We start from the raw sequence: 10877 nt of genomic DNA, 5'->3' as shown, positions 1-10877 counted from the left end.
CCCCCCAGCCACAATGACTGGAGACGCTGAGCAGGTCAGGGTGGGCAGGCCCATGGCTGACTTGGGCAGGGGGAGAAACTCGAGGGTCTCTCCTAATCTGACCAGCTCCGCTTCCCCGACAGCAGCCCAACTGGAGCTGGGGTCATCTGGCCCCAAGCACTTTTTCCTCCCTGGGGCAGGGGGTCGGACTCGATGACCTACTGAGGTCCCTTCCAACCCTCACATCCATGAATCTATGGAGGGAGATCATCAGTAGGAAGCTGAAGTTCCCGCAGGGGCTGCTTGGCATCATCCAGGACAGGAACCTGCCCATGGTGCAGCAGCTAGGCAATGGCATCCTGCAACAGCTGGACAAGGATGAGGACCAGGCATGACTTGCAACCTGGCCCTCTGTGTGGGCAGGAAGTATGTGGCTGCAGTCAAATTCAGCTCCTGAAGAGCCAGAGAGGTCCTTCAGCAGCTCCACTCCCATGAAAATCAATGGGAGAATGGGAGGGGTTGGGGGTCAGCAAGCTAAGCTCCTTTTCTGAATCTGGATCCAAGCCCTGACCCCTGCCAAGTGACACCCTGGCAGACGTTGTTCCAATTTTCTCCCTGTAAAATGGGAATTCAGAACCCTCCCCAGGGGACATGCATAGGCATGGGTGTACGTGTGCACATCTGAAGTCACTAATATCTACCAGACAATGAGATGCCTTGAGCAAGAGGGCCTGTGGTTTCCTCAGCTTGCATCCCAGTCGCAGCTCTCCCTGGTGAAAGCAACGCCGAGTAACCAGAGCAAGCCCAGCAAGAACAGTTTATTGCATTTGCTGGACAGAGATGCAACCCAAGTGGCAGGGCAGCTGCTAGATTCACACCCCGTCACATGCGTTGTTCCCAAGGGGCCTTGGGGAAGAGACGTGGCTGCTCGCACACAAAAGCCAGAGCCTCTTGAAGGCTTCACTGCCCAGGGGAGGTGGATCTGAGCAAGGAACTGAAAGGCTTCTTTACTAAGAGTGAAGGCACGTCCCTCCTTTTATCCAAGGACCGAGCTAGGCGATCTAAGGTGTTTGGATGAAACTCAACAACCTGGCCCACAAGCAAAAGGAGGCCAGTGTTCTCAGTCAGGGCCAATGGTGTTCGCCTCACTTGGCTTCAGCACACATGACCAAGTCTAACCCTCCAGCCGTCTGCATCAGAGCCACAGGGACCAACACCAGCGAGGAACAGGCACCTGGTTGATATTACCATTCCCTCCAGGCTGTGCCACCCCCACTGACTGCTCCTGTGGGATGGAGCCTAGGGATTTAGAACAGCAACCTCTTGCCTGAGAGAAGCAGAAGTCCAGGTTCCAGCTCATGCCCCAGGACAAACGCAAGCAGCCATTGGTTTCAAAACCAGGAGCTGCACAGTCCAGGGAAGCATGAACATGCCTGCCTGAAGACAGGAGGATCTGCTTCCCACCCTGGATAAGAAGAGAACACACTAGGGCCAAACCCATTGCTGCTGTGACCAAGGTTGATGCGCCCGAGATAGGCATACAGCCCACAATGGCTGTGGCAAGCCTCCTGAGCTCCAGTGGCCTGATGGTGTGTGTGGTGCTCACATGCACAGATCTCGATGCAGGGCAGGAAGAGCTACCTAAATTGCAACTGTCCTGCCCAGTCCTATTCAACCCAGGACCATGGCTGAGAGTCCAGGGCTCCTGCCTGCTCCCCACAGGTGCTAGCATGCTCCTCCACCTCCGTGCTACTGAACTGCAGCTCACAGATGGGGCACAGCACCCAGGCCTCTGGGGGCTCCTGGCATGGGGGATTCTCCCAAGACAAGTCTGGGTCTGGAAAGCCGTCATCTTCCCCGCAGGCAGAGGCATGAGCAGGAAGGAGATCCATGCGGAAGCAACCTGCAGTGGGGAAGAGAGAAAACAGGACTGTCACAGAAAAGCCGGGCTGTTAGGGATGTTCAGTCATGTCTAACCCAACTCCCTACTCCAGGCAGCATCAGCCCTGCCCTAACCAGCCCAGACAAGGATGGAGACTCCACACCTGTTCCAGGCAGCTTTTTCCAGTGCACAACCACCCTCAGGGTGAGAAAGTTCTTCCTAATCTCCATCCTAAATTTCCCCTGCTGAAGTTCACAACCTTGTTCCTTGTCCTGTCTTGTCACCACTGAGAAGAGTGTATCACCATCTTCCATATAACTACCTGTCAGGGACTGGAAGAAAGTCCCCCTCAGTCTTCTCTTCTTCAGACTAAACCACCCCAGTTCTTCCAGCCTTTCTTCTTAAGTCAGGTTTTTCCTCTAATAATTTTTTGTTGCTCTCTACCAGACTCTTTCCAATCTTTCCACATCTTTCTGGAAGTAAGGGGCCCAAAACTGGACATAGGACTCTAGGCAACGCCTCCCCAGTGCTGGATAGAGCAGCAACCCAGGACGCTGTTGGGTTTTTTTTGCAACAAGAACACATTATTGGATCACATTCAGCTTACGGCTGTTACCCTGGGCCCTTCTCTGCAGTGCCGCAGCCTAGCCCCTCATTCCCCAGTCTATTTGTACAGTCCCAAATGCACACACTTGTCTCTGTTAAATTTAATGAAGCTGATTTCTAACCAGTTCTCCAGTTTATTGAGATTGGTTTGAATCCCAGCCTGAGCCCTAATCACAGAAGCCGGGGTGGGGGATAAAATAAAATAAAATAAAATAAAATAAAATATCAGGAAATTCATTTGGTTTCGACATTTCTAAAATGAAACACTTGGACAGTCCATTTCAAAATGCTTACGTTCCAAGCCTGACATATGAATTCAAGTTTAAAAGATAAAATAAGAGGTTAAACAACCTGGAACCCAAACCTCCCTGCTCTGGTCACACACGTGTTATGAGGTGACTCAACACACATTATTTTTCTTGATCTTCTGGTTTGGCGACTGGCTTCAAAAATTGGGATGAGGACATTCCCTGCCATCCATTCTGTGATCAGGTCTTAGCCCAGGGTCTGGAGGAAGAATAGAACCAGGATCCTAAACCAACCATCTCTGTTGGCGTCACATCTGCAATGGACGTGGGCCATTCACCCTTTCCCTAGCCCACATCAATGGAGATGCAGGTTGTACTCCACCCCAGATGTGGCTGCATCTCGGAGGCGAGTATCATTCCCACCGAGATGTGCTGCATGTCAGGCACACCTGAAGGGCTCTGCAGACAGGCTGACTAGGGCAGGATGACATGTGTTGGAGGATGCTCACACCCCACAGCCCGTGTGCAGGACACTCACCTGCGCAGATGGGGCAGGTGCCCATCTCCGTTCCTTGTCTGTTCTCCTCTCTATCATTCCCCTGCCTGCTGGGCCTTCTTCCTCCTCGGCCCCGGCCCCGGCCCCTGGTTCTTCCCCGTGTCCCTTCCTGAGCAGAGGAGGCCAGTGGAGACCTACACAAAAGAGTTCCAGGAGCAGTTGCATCTCCAGGTGTCCGGGTCTCCCTTGCCCTGTGCAGCCCAGAAAGTCAAGGGCCAACTTGTCTTAGAAAATCCACCCACCTCAGAGACATAAGAGGAGACTGGACACAAACACAGGCTATGATAGAGACCCAGAGAAGACTGGGGGGGGAAAAGGGCAGGGATGTTGGGCTCAGAGATGAACTCTGGAGTGGAGACTGGCATGCACTGGAGGCAGGGAAGGATGCAATGGATGCAGCCACTCACCTGCCCCAGGGCCCCTGTGATCTCCGTCTCTTGCTCGACTTCATAGGTGTCCTCAGGGCTGGAGGGGCCTGGATGTCCTGCATGGGGCCTGGGGAGCAAACAAAGGCTGTCACACCCTCCTCTAACCCACCTGGAGATGTTCTGCTGAGAAGAGCCTCTCAAACAAGGTATCGTGAGCCTCAGTTCAGAGATGAAGAAACCAAGGCACAGAGACTCACCCAAGGTCACCCAGCAGACTGGAGACAGAGCCAGAGCCAGAAAGTAAGCCTCAGTCCAATGCTCAACCTGCTAGCCCACCTTGTCACACCCTGCTGACCACACTGTCTGCATGGGGGGGAGCCCAGACAGGCTGTTTGGTGCCTGGGGAACAGAAGCTCCACAAGCTTCAACACTACCAAGATCCATCTCTGAACGGAGGCGCGGACCCAGGACTTGCAGGGACTCGCTGGGGCAGGAGGGAAGCCAGCCAGCTGAGCAATGCCTGGAAGCTCACCCTGGGGGGCCAGAGTTGGAGGCTCTCGGGTGGCTAGGGAAAGCCTGATGGGGGGGGACCTGGCTGGAGCAGGACGGGGCTGGCAAAGCAGCGGGAGGGAAGAGAACCAAGCAGTGCCCAGAGCAAGCTCCCCTGGGCTCTTCAGACACCCAAGAGCAGAAGCAGCACCCCACTGCTCAGGGGAGCCAATGGGGATGGCACAGCTTTGGCCCAGCCCTCAGAAGCTGGGGTGACAAAGCAGGTCTGGGGAGGAGACCGTTAGAGCCAACCTGCCAAGGGGCAAGGCAACCTAACAGCACTCCTCTCACCAGCCGAAGGGTAAGGGGCAGGGCAGGGATCTACCCAGACCTCCGCAACCCAGGCCTGGGCAGTGCCCCTGCAGAAGCAGGGTCTAGAGGGTCCACAGAGCTAGAGGGTCTGTGCTACACTCCCCCCATCCACCGCCCTCTGTGTAGAGGACCAGCTCCTGCTCCCTGGCGGGATGGCTCTGGCACTGGGGCTACAGCATCCTCGCTCCCATGTAATGCCCCAGCTCCTCTCACCTGATGCCGTGGGGCTCGCAGCTGGGTCTTGGGCTTGCTGCTCCAGGCCGTCAGCAGCAGGACAGCTCATGCTGGGCGCAGGTGGAGGTGGGCAGGCACGGGCCTGGGTTGCTGACAGCACCATCCTAGCTGTCCGGCTGAGACCAGCTGGGCTGCGGGGATAGGACCCAGAGCCAGGCTCCAGCTGCTGCAGGCAGCTCCTCAGCTCCTCCTGCTGCTCCATGCTCCTGCATCATGGACAGGCACCCGGTGACCTCAAGAAATCCCCAGCCTGAGCCAGAGACACCAGCACTGACCTGTCTCCCATGGCCCGGCAGGCCAACCTGGCCACTGCCTCTGGCCCAGACCGAGGGCTCCCAGTGCAACCCCTGGACTCCCTGCCTAGGCAACTCACGGCTGTGCCTCAGGGAAAAATGTCCGGCGGAAAGCAGGGTTGGCGAGCCAGGGGCTGGCAGTCGGCTCACAGTCTTCCTGCAAGAGAGGGATATGCGACTGCGGACCCAAGGCAGGGACCCTTCCCCCCTTCCCACCCAGACACGCAGCAGAGATCCAAGAGACTAGGCCAGGCTAGTGCGTTTGAGGGCAGCACTGCACCCCTCTTATCTTCTCCCTGCAATGGGGAGTTAAGACACTGGGGCCTGGGACAACACACACATACCAGGAAGGTACATCATGTGATGTAATCTTGACCCTCGAATAGCTTAATAGCAACCCTGCGGCCTGGAGAATGCAATGGAGGGTTGCACTGCAAGGGCTGGGTGAGCAGTTGCCTCCCTCCACAGCGTAGCACACCTTACTACGGAAGCCGGTCAGGACTTCAGGAGCCTCAGCACCACCTGTTCCCAGTATGGCCAGTGGGCAAGAGTATCAGCTGCACCAGCACCAAGAGGAAGCCCCAGGAGCTGCTCTGGTGAGGAGGGGACCCAGGCACTGCCCCAAGGCACCTACCGAGCTATGGTGCGGTACCGGTGCTGCCTGGCTGTGATCAGGGTCCAGTGGGGTGCGGAGGCGCAGGAAGGAGAGGCCAAACTGGGTCTGCTTGTTGAAGGGCTGGCTGCAGGTGACGCGCAGGCGATCCCACTTCTCACTTCGTGCACTGGCCAGGAAATCCCCTGCAGACAGCGATGGGGAGATGTAGGGAGAAGTTCACTCCTGGAGTCTGTCCTACTGCTTGCTAGCAGCCTTTCTGACAACCTGCTGGCACCTGGCATCCTGCTCCCTGCCAGCACCTCCACACCCCCATCTCCTGCTGTAGTCACCCAGCCCATTACCCTGCCTCCAGGGCCAGAGGGCTCAGGAAGGCAAGCGTGATGGGGCACTACCTAGGAAGCCCCACCCCTCAGACCTACCCCCCTTCGTCCCACCACCTGCTTCTCCCAGATCCTCTTGTACCTTCTTTGAACATGCGGACCCCCGAGCGGTTCCGGTCCAGCTTCGAGTCCGCCGGTGTCATGAGTGTGGTGCAGGGCACCAGGGTGACATAGGGCTGGTCTGGAGGCCAGGACGAGCGCCCCACCTCAATCTGCAGGAAGGCGCAGCCGCAGTTCCCTGGGCAAGGGGGTGGAGAAGGTCAGGTCAGGCTCAGAGCAGCTGGGCTTTCATCATCTCTAGCCAGGATCAATGCCAGAGCCCTGAAAGGTGCCATGTTGGTGCCAGGGGAGACTTGCCACCCTGCCCCATACCTCAACCCTGACCTGGAGGAGAGAGGCCTGGCCTGCAGTAAGCCAGAAATGCCAAAGACTGGCACAGCTGCATGTCTCACCCAGTTCCCACAGAGGTAGTGCACAAAGGAGGGATAGGACTGGGTTTGGCTCCCCAGCCCCAGGAACCAGCTGCACATTTATACTTGGGAACAGCCCCCACCAGGTCTGAGCAAAGCCTGAACATGCAGCTCAGGAGCCATCATGAGATGTCTTGAGCCTTTGCCACTTCTTCACTGCACTGCTTTGGGCAAGACCCCTCCTACAGGTCTTGTTTTCCTTGCTGAACTAGGCACAACTGAAACTCCTCCTCAAAGGGTCGGGGGTCTTGGTCTCTCCCTCTCCCATACCTACGTCTATGTAGCCAATGGGACTTGCTCGCTCCAACTGCAGCTCCACTCTGAGCTGCCTGCTCCGGTCCCGGGGGCAGCTCAGCCAGGGGCGAAGGCTGTCTTCACAGAGCAGGTTCTCCACCGGGTGCTTGGGGTCCTGCACCACATGGGGAAGGTGGAGGGGAGAAGGGGAGAAGCAAGGACAAGGGCAGATGAGCAGTAATAACCTCAAAGCACATGGTGCAATACGAGGACATCACACCTACCACATTCCCAGTGTGCAGCCACCTTCAGGGTGACGCATGACACTGGCTTAAGAGCACAGAGCAAAGACACCACCCAAGAGCTTGAGAGAAGAAGAAAAATTATCCACTTAGCACCATCCCCTGGGCCAAAGCCCCAGCTGTTGCTCCACAGCACACCTGCTCTCCCATCTCCAGAGTCAGAAAGGTCCAAGCCCCTCCTGAGACGGCAGCCGGGGCATATGTAAGGGATCCCACTTTCTGTAGCTGACAGCTGCGTTCAATCCTCCAGCATGAATGAAGGACTGGCTGGTTGCAGCCTCTGCCACAAGTCTGGAGCAGGACTTAAATTCTGGAGCCCCAGAAAGAAGCCCTAATCGTCTTCCACTAGGCCCCTTACTAGAAAATCAGAGCCTCAGCATCTGGGAGGCCACCCATACCAGCATTGGAGGAACAGAGGCACATAAATCCTCACAGCGAGACCTGGCAACCCCCAGAGTCCAATGAAATGAAGGCCACTAAAGATGCAAGCCCCGGGATTACCTGCGATGTGAAGGACACCACGTGGCTAATTTTAACTGGAGCCATTCCTGGTCCTCCTAAGACCCCAGCTAGCTGATCCAAACTGCCTGTGGGTTTGCTGAGATGGGCTGTCACCTCATCTGGGCTGTCAGTGCCTAGCAGAAACAAGGGAGACAGAAGGGGTTTCCATCGTGTCTCACTTCAGGTGCATTTGCCAAGGAATCCGCAACCAAAGCAGGTACAAAGATCAGAGCATGTTCATTCCCCTCCCGCTTCCTTCCCAGGAGGATTTGGCTTTGGTATATTGCAGCAAGGGCTGCACAAACCAAAGAGTAATGATGAGCATTCCCAGGTCAACGCGAGGCCCCATCCGTCCTCCCTTCTCTGCATCAGATCACAGGTCTACACAGAGAAATCTAACCCGAGGCAGCAGTGGAAGCATTTGTAGATTAACTAACCCAGGCACATCTCTCTGCATGTGTTGTATTTCAGGAACACAGAGAGGGCATGTTGACACAGGCAAGAGACCCCTCCCCAAAACTGGAGTAATTCTGCCTGATCTGGTGGAGAATTTCCCCAAATGTAGGTAAATTTCCCAGGAGCAGGTAAAACTGCACCAGCAAAGTTCCAGCTGTTTAGGTGTGGTCTGCAGCTGTTGTCACAAGTCAGTTGTCTCCTCAAGGCAAAACAGGCTGTTACCCACTTCCCCACTACACAACGACAAAACACACTAAGAGCACCTAATGCATGGAGCTGTCCCAGGAAAATCTCATGTCTGTCCATTCCTGACACCTGTACAATTAACCTACATGCACTTTGCACTGCCAGTGCAATTGGCAGCCACGTTGGCTCAGACGCTTCTCTGAAGTTCCTGGCATTTGGACTCGAGTCATAGAGAAGCAGGGTTAGAAGAGACCTGTGGAGGCCACGTCTAATCCAACCCTCCTGCCAAAGGCAGGATCAGCCCTGTCCAAGCCATCCCAGACGACCATAATGTAAACTCTACATAAGACCCTGACACAATATAGACCTAACCTGCCAGAGGTAAGGCAGAGGAACCACAACAGCCAATGTCCTGCTTCTACGAAATGCTGTCAATGTATGCCTAAGAGATCCCAGACAGAGACCATGCCCCAGCTACAGAGAAAGGCAAGCCCCCCACCCCAGTCTCTACCAATCTGGCCACAGGGTAACATTTCTTGCTGACCCCAAATACAGCATCGGTCTGACCCTGAACAGAAGGGAAAGACCCTCCAGCCAGGAACCTCCAGCTTTGTTCCTAGCAGGAGAATCGGCATAACCCAGCCTTAGCTGTAGCTAACACCCAATGCCTCTGGGGAGGCTTAAAAACACCCTGACATATATAGCAGAAAAAGCATAGGGGGATGGGGGCAGGAGCAACCAAAGCCATCATCGCTAAGCGAGGGATGTGCTGCAACCACCGACTACCACAGATATATAGGACTGGAAAGGGCCCTACCAAGTCCAGTCCCCTTGACTTATAGGCAACTATTTGTCCATGAAGGTCCACAAAATCATCCATTCTGACCCCTCTCATACTCCACAGCCCCCCAAAGCAGCCTGTGAAAGAATAATGTACAACAGGAGTATCAAACATACGGCCTGCAAGTTGGATGTGGCCCACGGAGCCTCTCTATCCAGCCTGCGGCACTACTGGCAAGCTACTGGTGGTCGCAGGGTGCGAGTTTAACTCACTGCTGCTGCCCCTGGACTCACTTTCCCATACCTGCAGTTACTGCCAGACCACTGCCATGGCGGGCAATGCCTCAGGATGACCAAGCCCAGAAAGCCCCTCAGTACAGATCCAGCCAGGGGCCCCAGGAGAGTAAGACAGCCTTGCCCTATAATATACCTCCAGTAAAGAGCGAGGGAGACAGGACCTTGGTACTGCGATGGGTAAGAAACTGCCTTGGTGCTTCCTCACGCTCTCCAGTCTACCCACGGCTTCTCGTCAAGCTGCATAGAGGCAGGGCTGACTTTTAGCTCCATGTCCGTACAGCGCCCAGCACCATCCAGCCCACGAGGGAGGCGTCTAGAACAGGAACAGACAACCATCATTTCCACTGGAGCTCGCACGCCCGGGACACAGCCCCTGTGGGAAACCCGCCGGCGATCACATGTAAAGAAGCCAACTGGATCCCGCTCCCCCTGCCGCCATTTGTAGTGGGGGAGGCCAAAGGAACCAAGTCATCGCACCCGCAAAACATCCCCGCGCTGGCGTCGCTGCAAGCCCCAGACTCCCCTGTCCCAGGTAAGGCTGGACCCGACGATAGCACGCGGGTCCAGCCCCCGCCTCCACGACCTTCGACCTCTGACCCCACCCCTAAGCTGCCCCTGTCCCCCTGACCCTGCCAGCATACCATGTCCAACCCCCAAGGTGAGACACGCAGCCCCCCAGCCCAGGGCCTGACCTTTGACCCCACCCCAAAGTTGTCCTTCTCCCCTTGACCCCTCCCCAGGATGCCATGGGGGTCCCCCCCTAAGGATATGCATACAGCCTGACCTTTGACCCCACCCCTAAAATGCCCCTCTTCCCCAAAGATATGCACACCGCCCTTCCCAGCCCAGGGTCTGACCCCCCCCCGCCTACTCTTACCCCGCTGCTCCAGCTCAAGACACAGCTGCTGCCCCGATCTCCCGCCAAAACGCGTAACCCCTGACCCCGCCCACGCTGGGGCGTGGCCTCGACGCACTTCCAGGAGTGCTTAGGCTTATTTTAATAATATTTCGATATTTTGGTTGTTTCCCCGCTCGGCAGCTCTCGCCCCTCGCCGGGGAGACATCCCATAATTCCCCCAGTCTTGGCGCGGGGGCTGTAGCGGGGTGAAAGGTCAGGGGCTAGGGGGGCATGCTGGGCCTTGCAGTCCTCCCCGCCAGGACTGCCAGCGCGACTGGGCGGCGGCAGGGAGCATCTGCCGTGTCCCGCACCCGAACCAAAACGTAAAGTCGCGCTGAACACAAAGACCCCGGACTCGGCAGCACCGCGTCGGTGAGAAACAGGAATAAAACACCCTGAAAGACGGGCTTGCCCCTGCGCCGCTCCTTCGGGGGCCCTTTTTCCTCTCCTCGCGAGGACGGTGATTTCCAGACGCTCCCTCTGCTCCTTGACAGCGAGGTCCCGCCCCCTCCGCTGTCCCATTGGAGGTGCGCGGCGCCGCGCGCGGCCATTGGAGGGCGGGCGGGCCAGCGCGGCCGCTGATTGGCTGGGCCTTGGCGGAAGTCTCCGCCTCGGTCGTGTGGGCGGGCAAGATGGCGGCGGTGGTGGAGGTGGAGGTGGCAGGCGCTGTGGAGCGGGACCTGGATGAGGTAACGGACCGCGGGCGGGGGCCTGGGCTGTGGGGGGTGGG

The 10877-nt window shown here is 56.8% G+C and overlaps 2 protein-coding genes across 5 annotated transcripts in view; one reads left to right on the top strand and one right to left on the bottom strand.

Moving 5' to 3' along the window:
- Positions 1 to 794: 794 nt before the first annotated feature.
- On the bottom strand, positions 795 to 10334 carry LOC102383592 (short transient receptor potential channel 2-like). Of its 2 annotated transcripts, none has more exons than XM_006037964.2 (11): positions 10127 to 10334; positions 9383 to 9562; positions 7531 to 7664; positions 6764 to 6902; positions 6106 to 6261; positions 5662 to 5825; positions 5108 to 5184; positions 4714 to 4940; positions 3679 to 3766; positions 3254 to 3405; positions 795 to 1882 (listed from the first exon to the last, which is right to left on the bottom strand). In XM_006037964.2, the coding sequence occupies exons 3-11, from the start codon at positions 7573 to 7575 to the stop codon at positions 1647 to 1649; spliced, it is 1284 nt and encodes a 427-aa protein (XP_006038026.1). In that variant the 5' UTR covers positions 7576 to 7664; positions 9383 to 9562; positions 10127 to 10334; the 3' UTR covers positions 795 to 1646. The 2 variants fall into 2 exon arrangements, with proteins under 2 accessions (XP_006038026.1, XP_025050221.1); XM_025194436.1 differs by having other exon boundaries at positions 9411 to 9562.
- A 421-nt stretch (positions 10335 to 10755) lies between these two features.
- Positions 10756 to 10877, top strand: part of RNF121 (ring finger protein 121) — a 41705-nt gene continuing 41583 nt past the window's right edge. The window contains exon 1 of one of the 3 annotated variants that reach the window (XM_006037962.3): positions 10756 to 10836. In XM_006037962.3, coding sequence (XP_006038024.1) covers positions 10780 to 10836 — 57 coding nt within the window. In that variant the 5' untranslated portion in view covers positions 10756 to 10779. The remainder of the gene's footprint in view (positions 10837 to 10877) is intronic. The other 2 variants (XM_025194429.1, XM_025194430.1) reach the window with 2 other exon arrangements.

This window comes from Alligator sinensis, unplaced genomic scaffold (assembly GCF_000455745.1).
Source record: "Alligator sinensis unplaced genomic scaffold, ASM45574v1 scaffold854_2, whole genome shotgun sequence".
NCBI lineage: Eukaryota > Metazoa > Chordata > Crocodylia > Alligatoridae > Alligator > Alligator sinensis.
The sequence above is the reverse complement of the archived record's forward strand: the minus strand, read 5'-3'. Positions and strand labels throughout refer to the sequence as shown.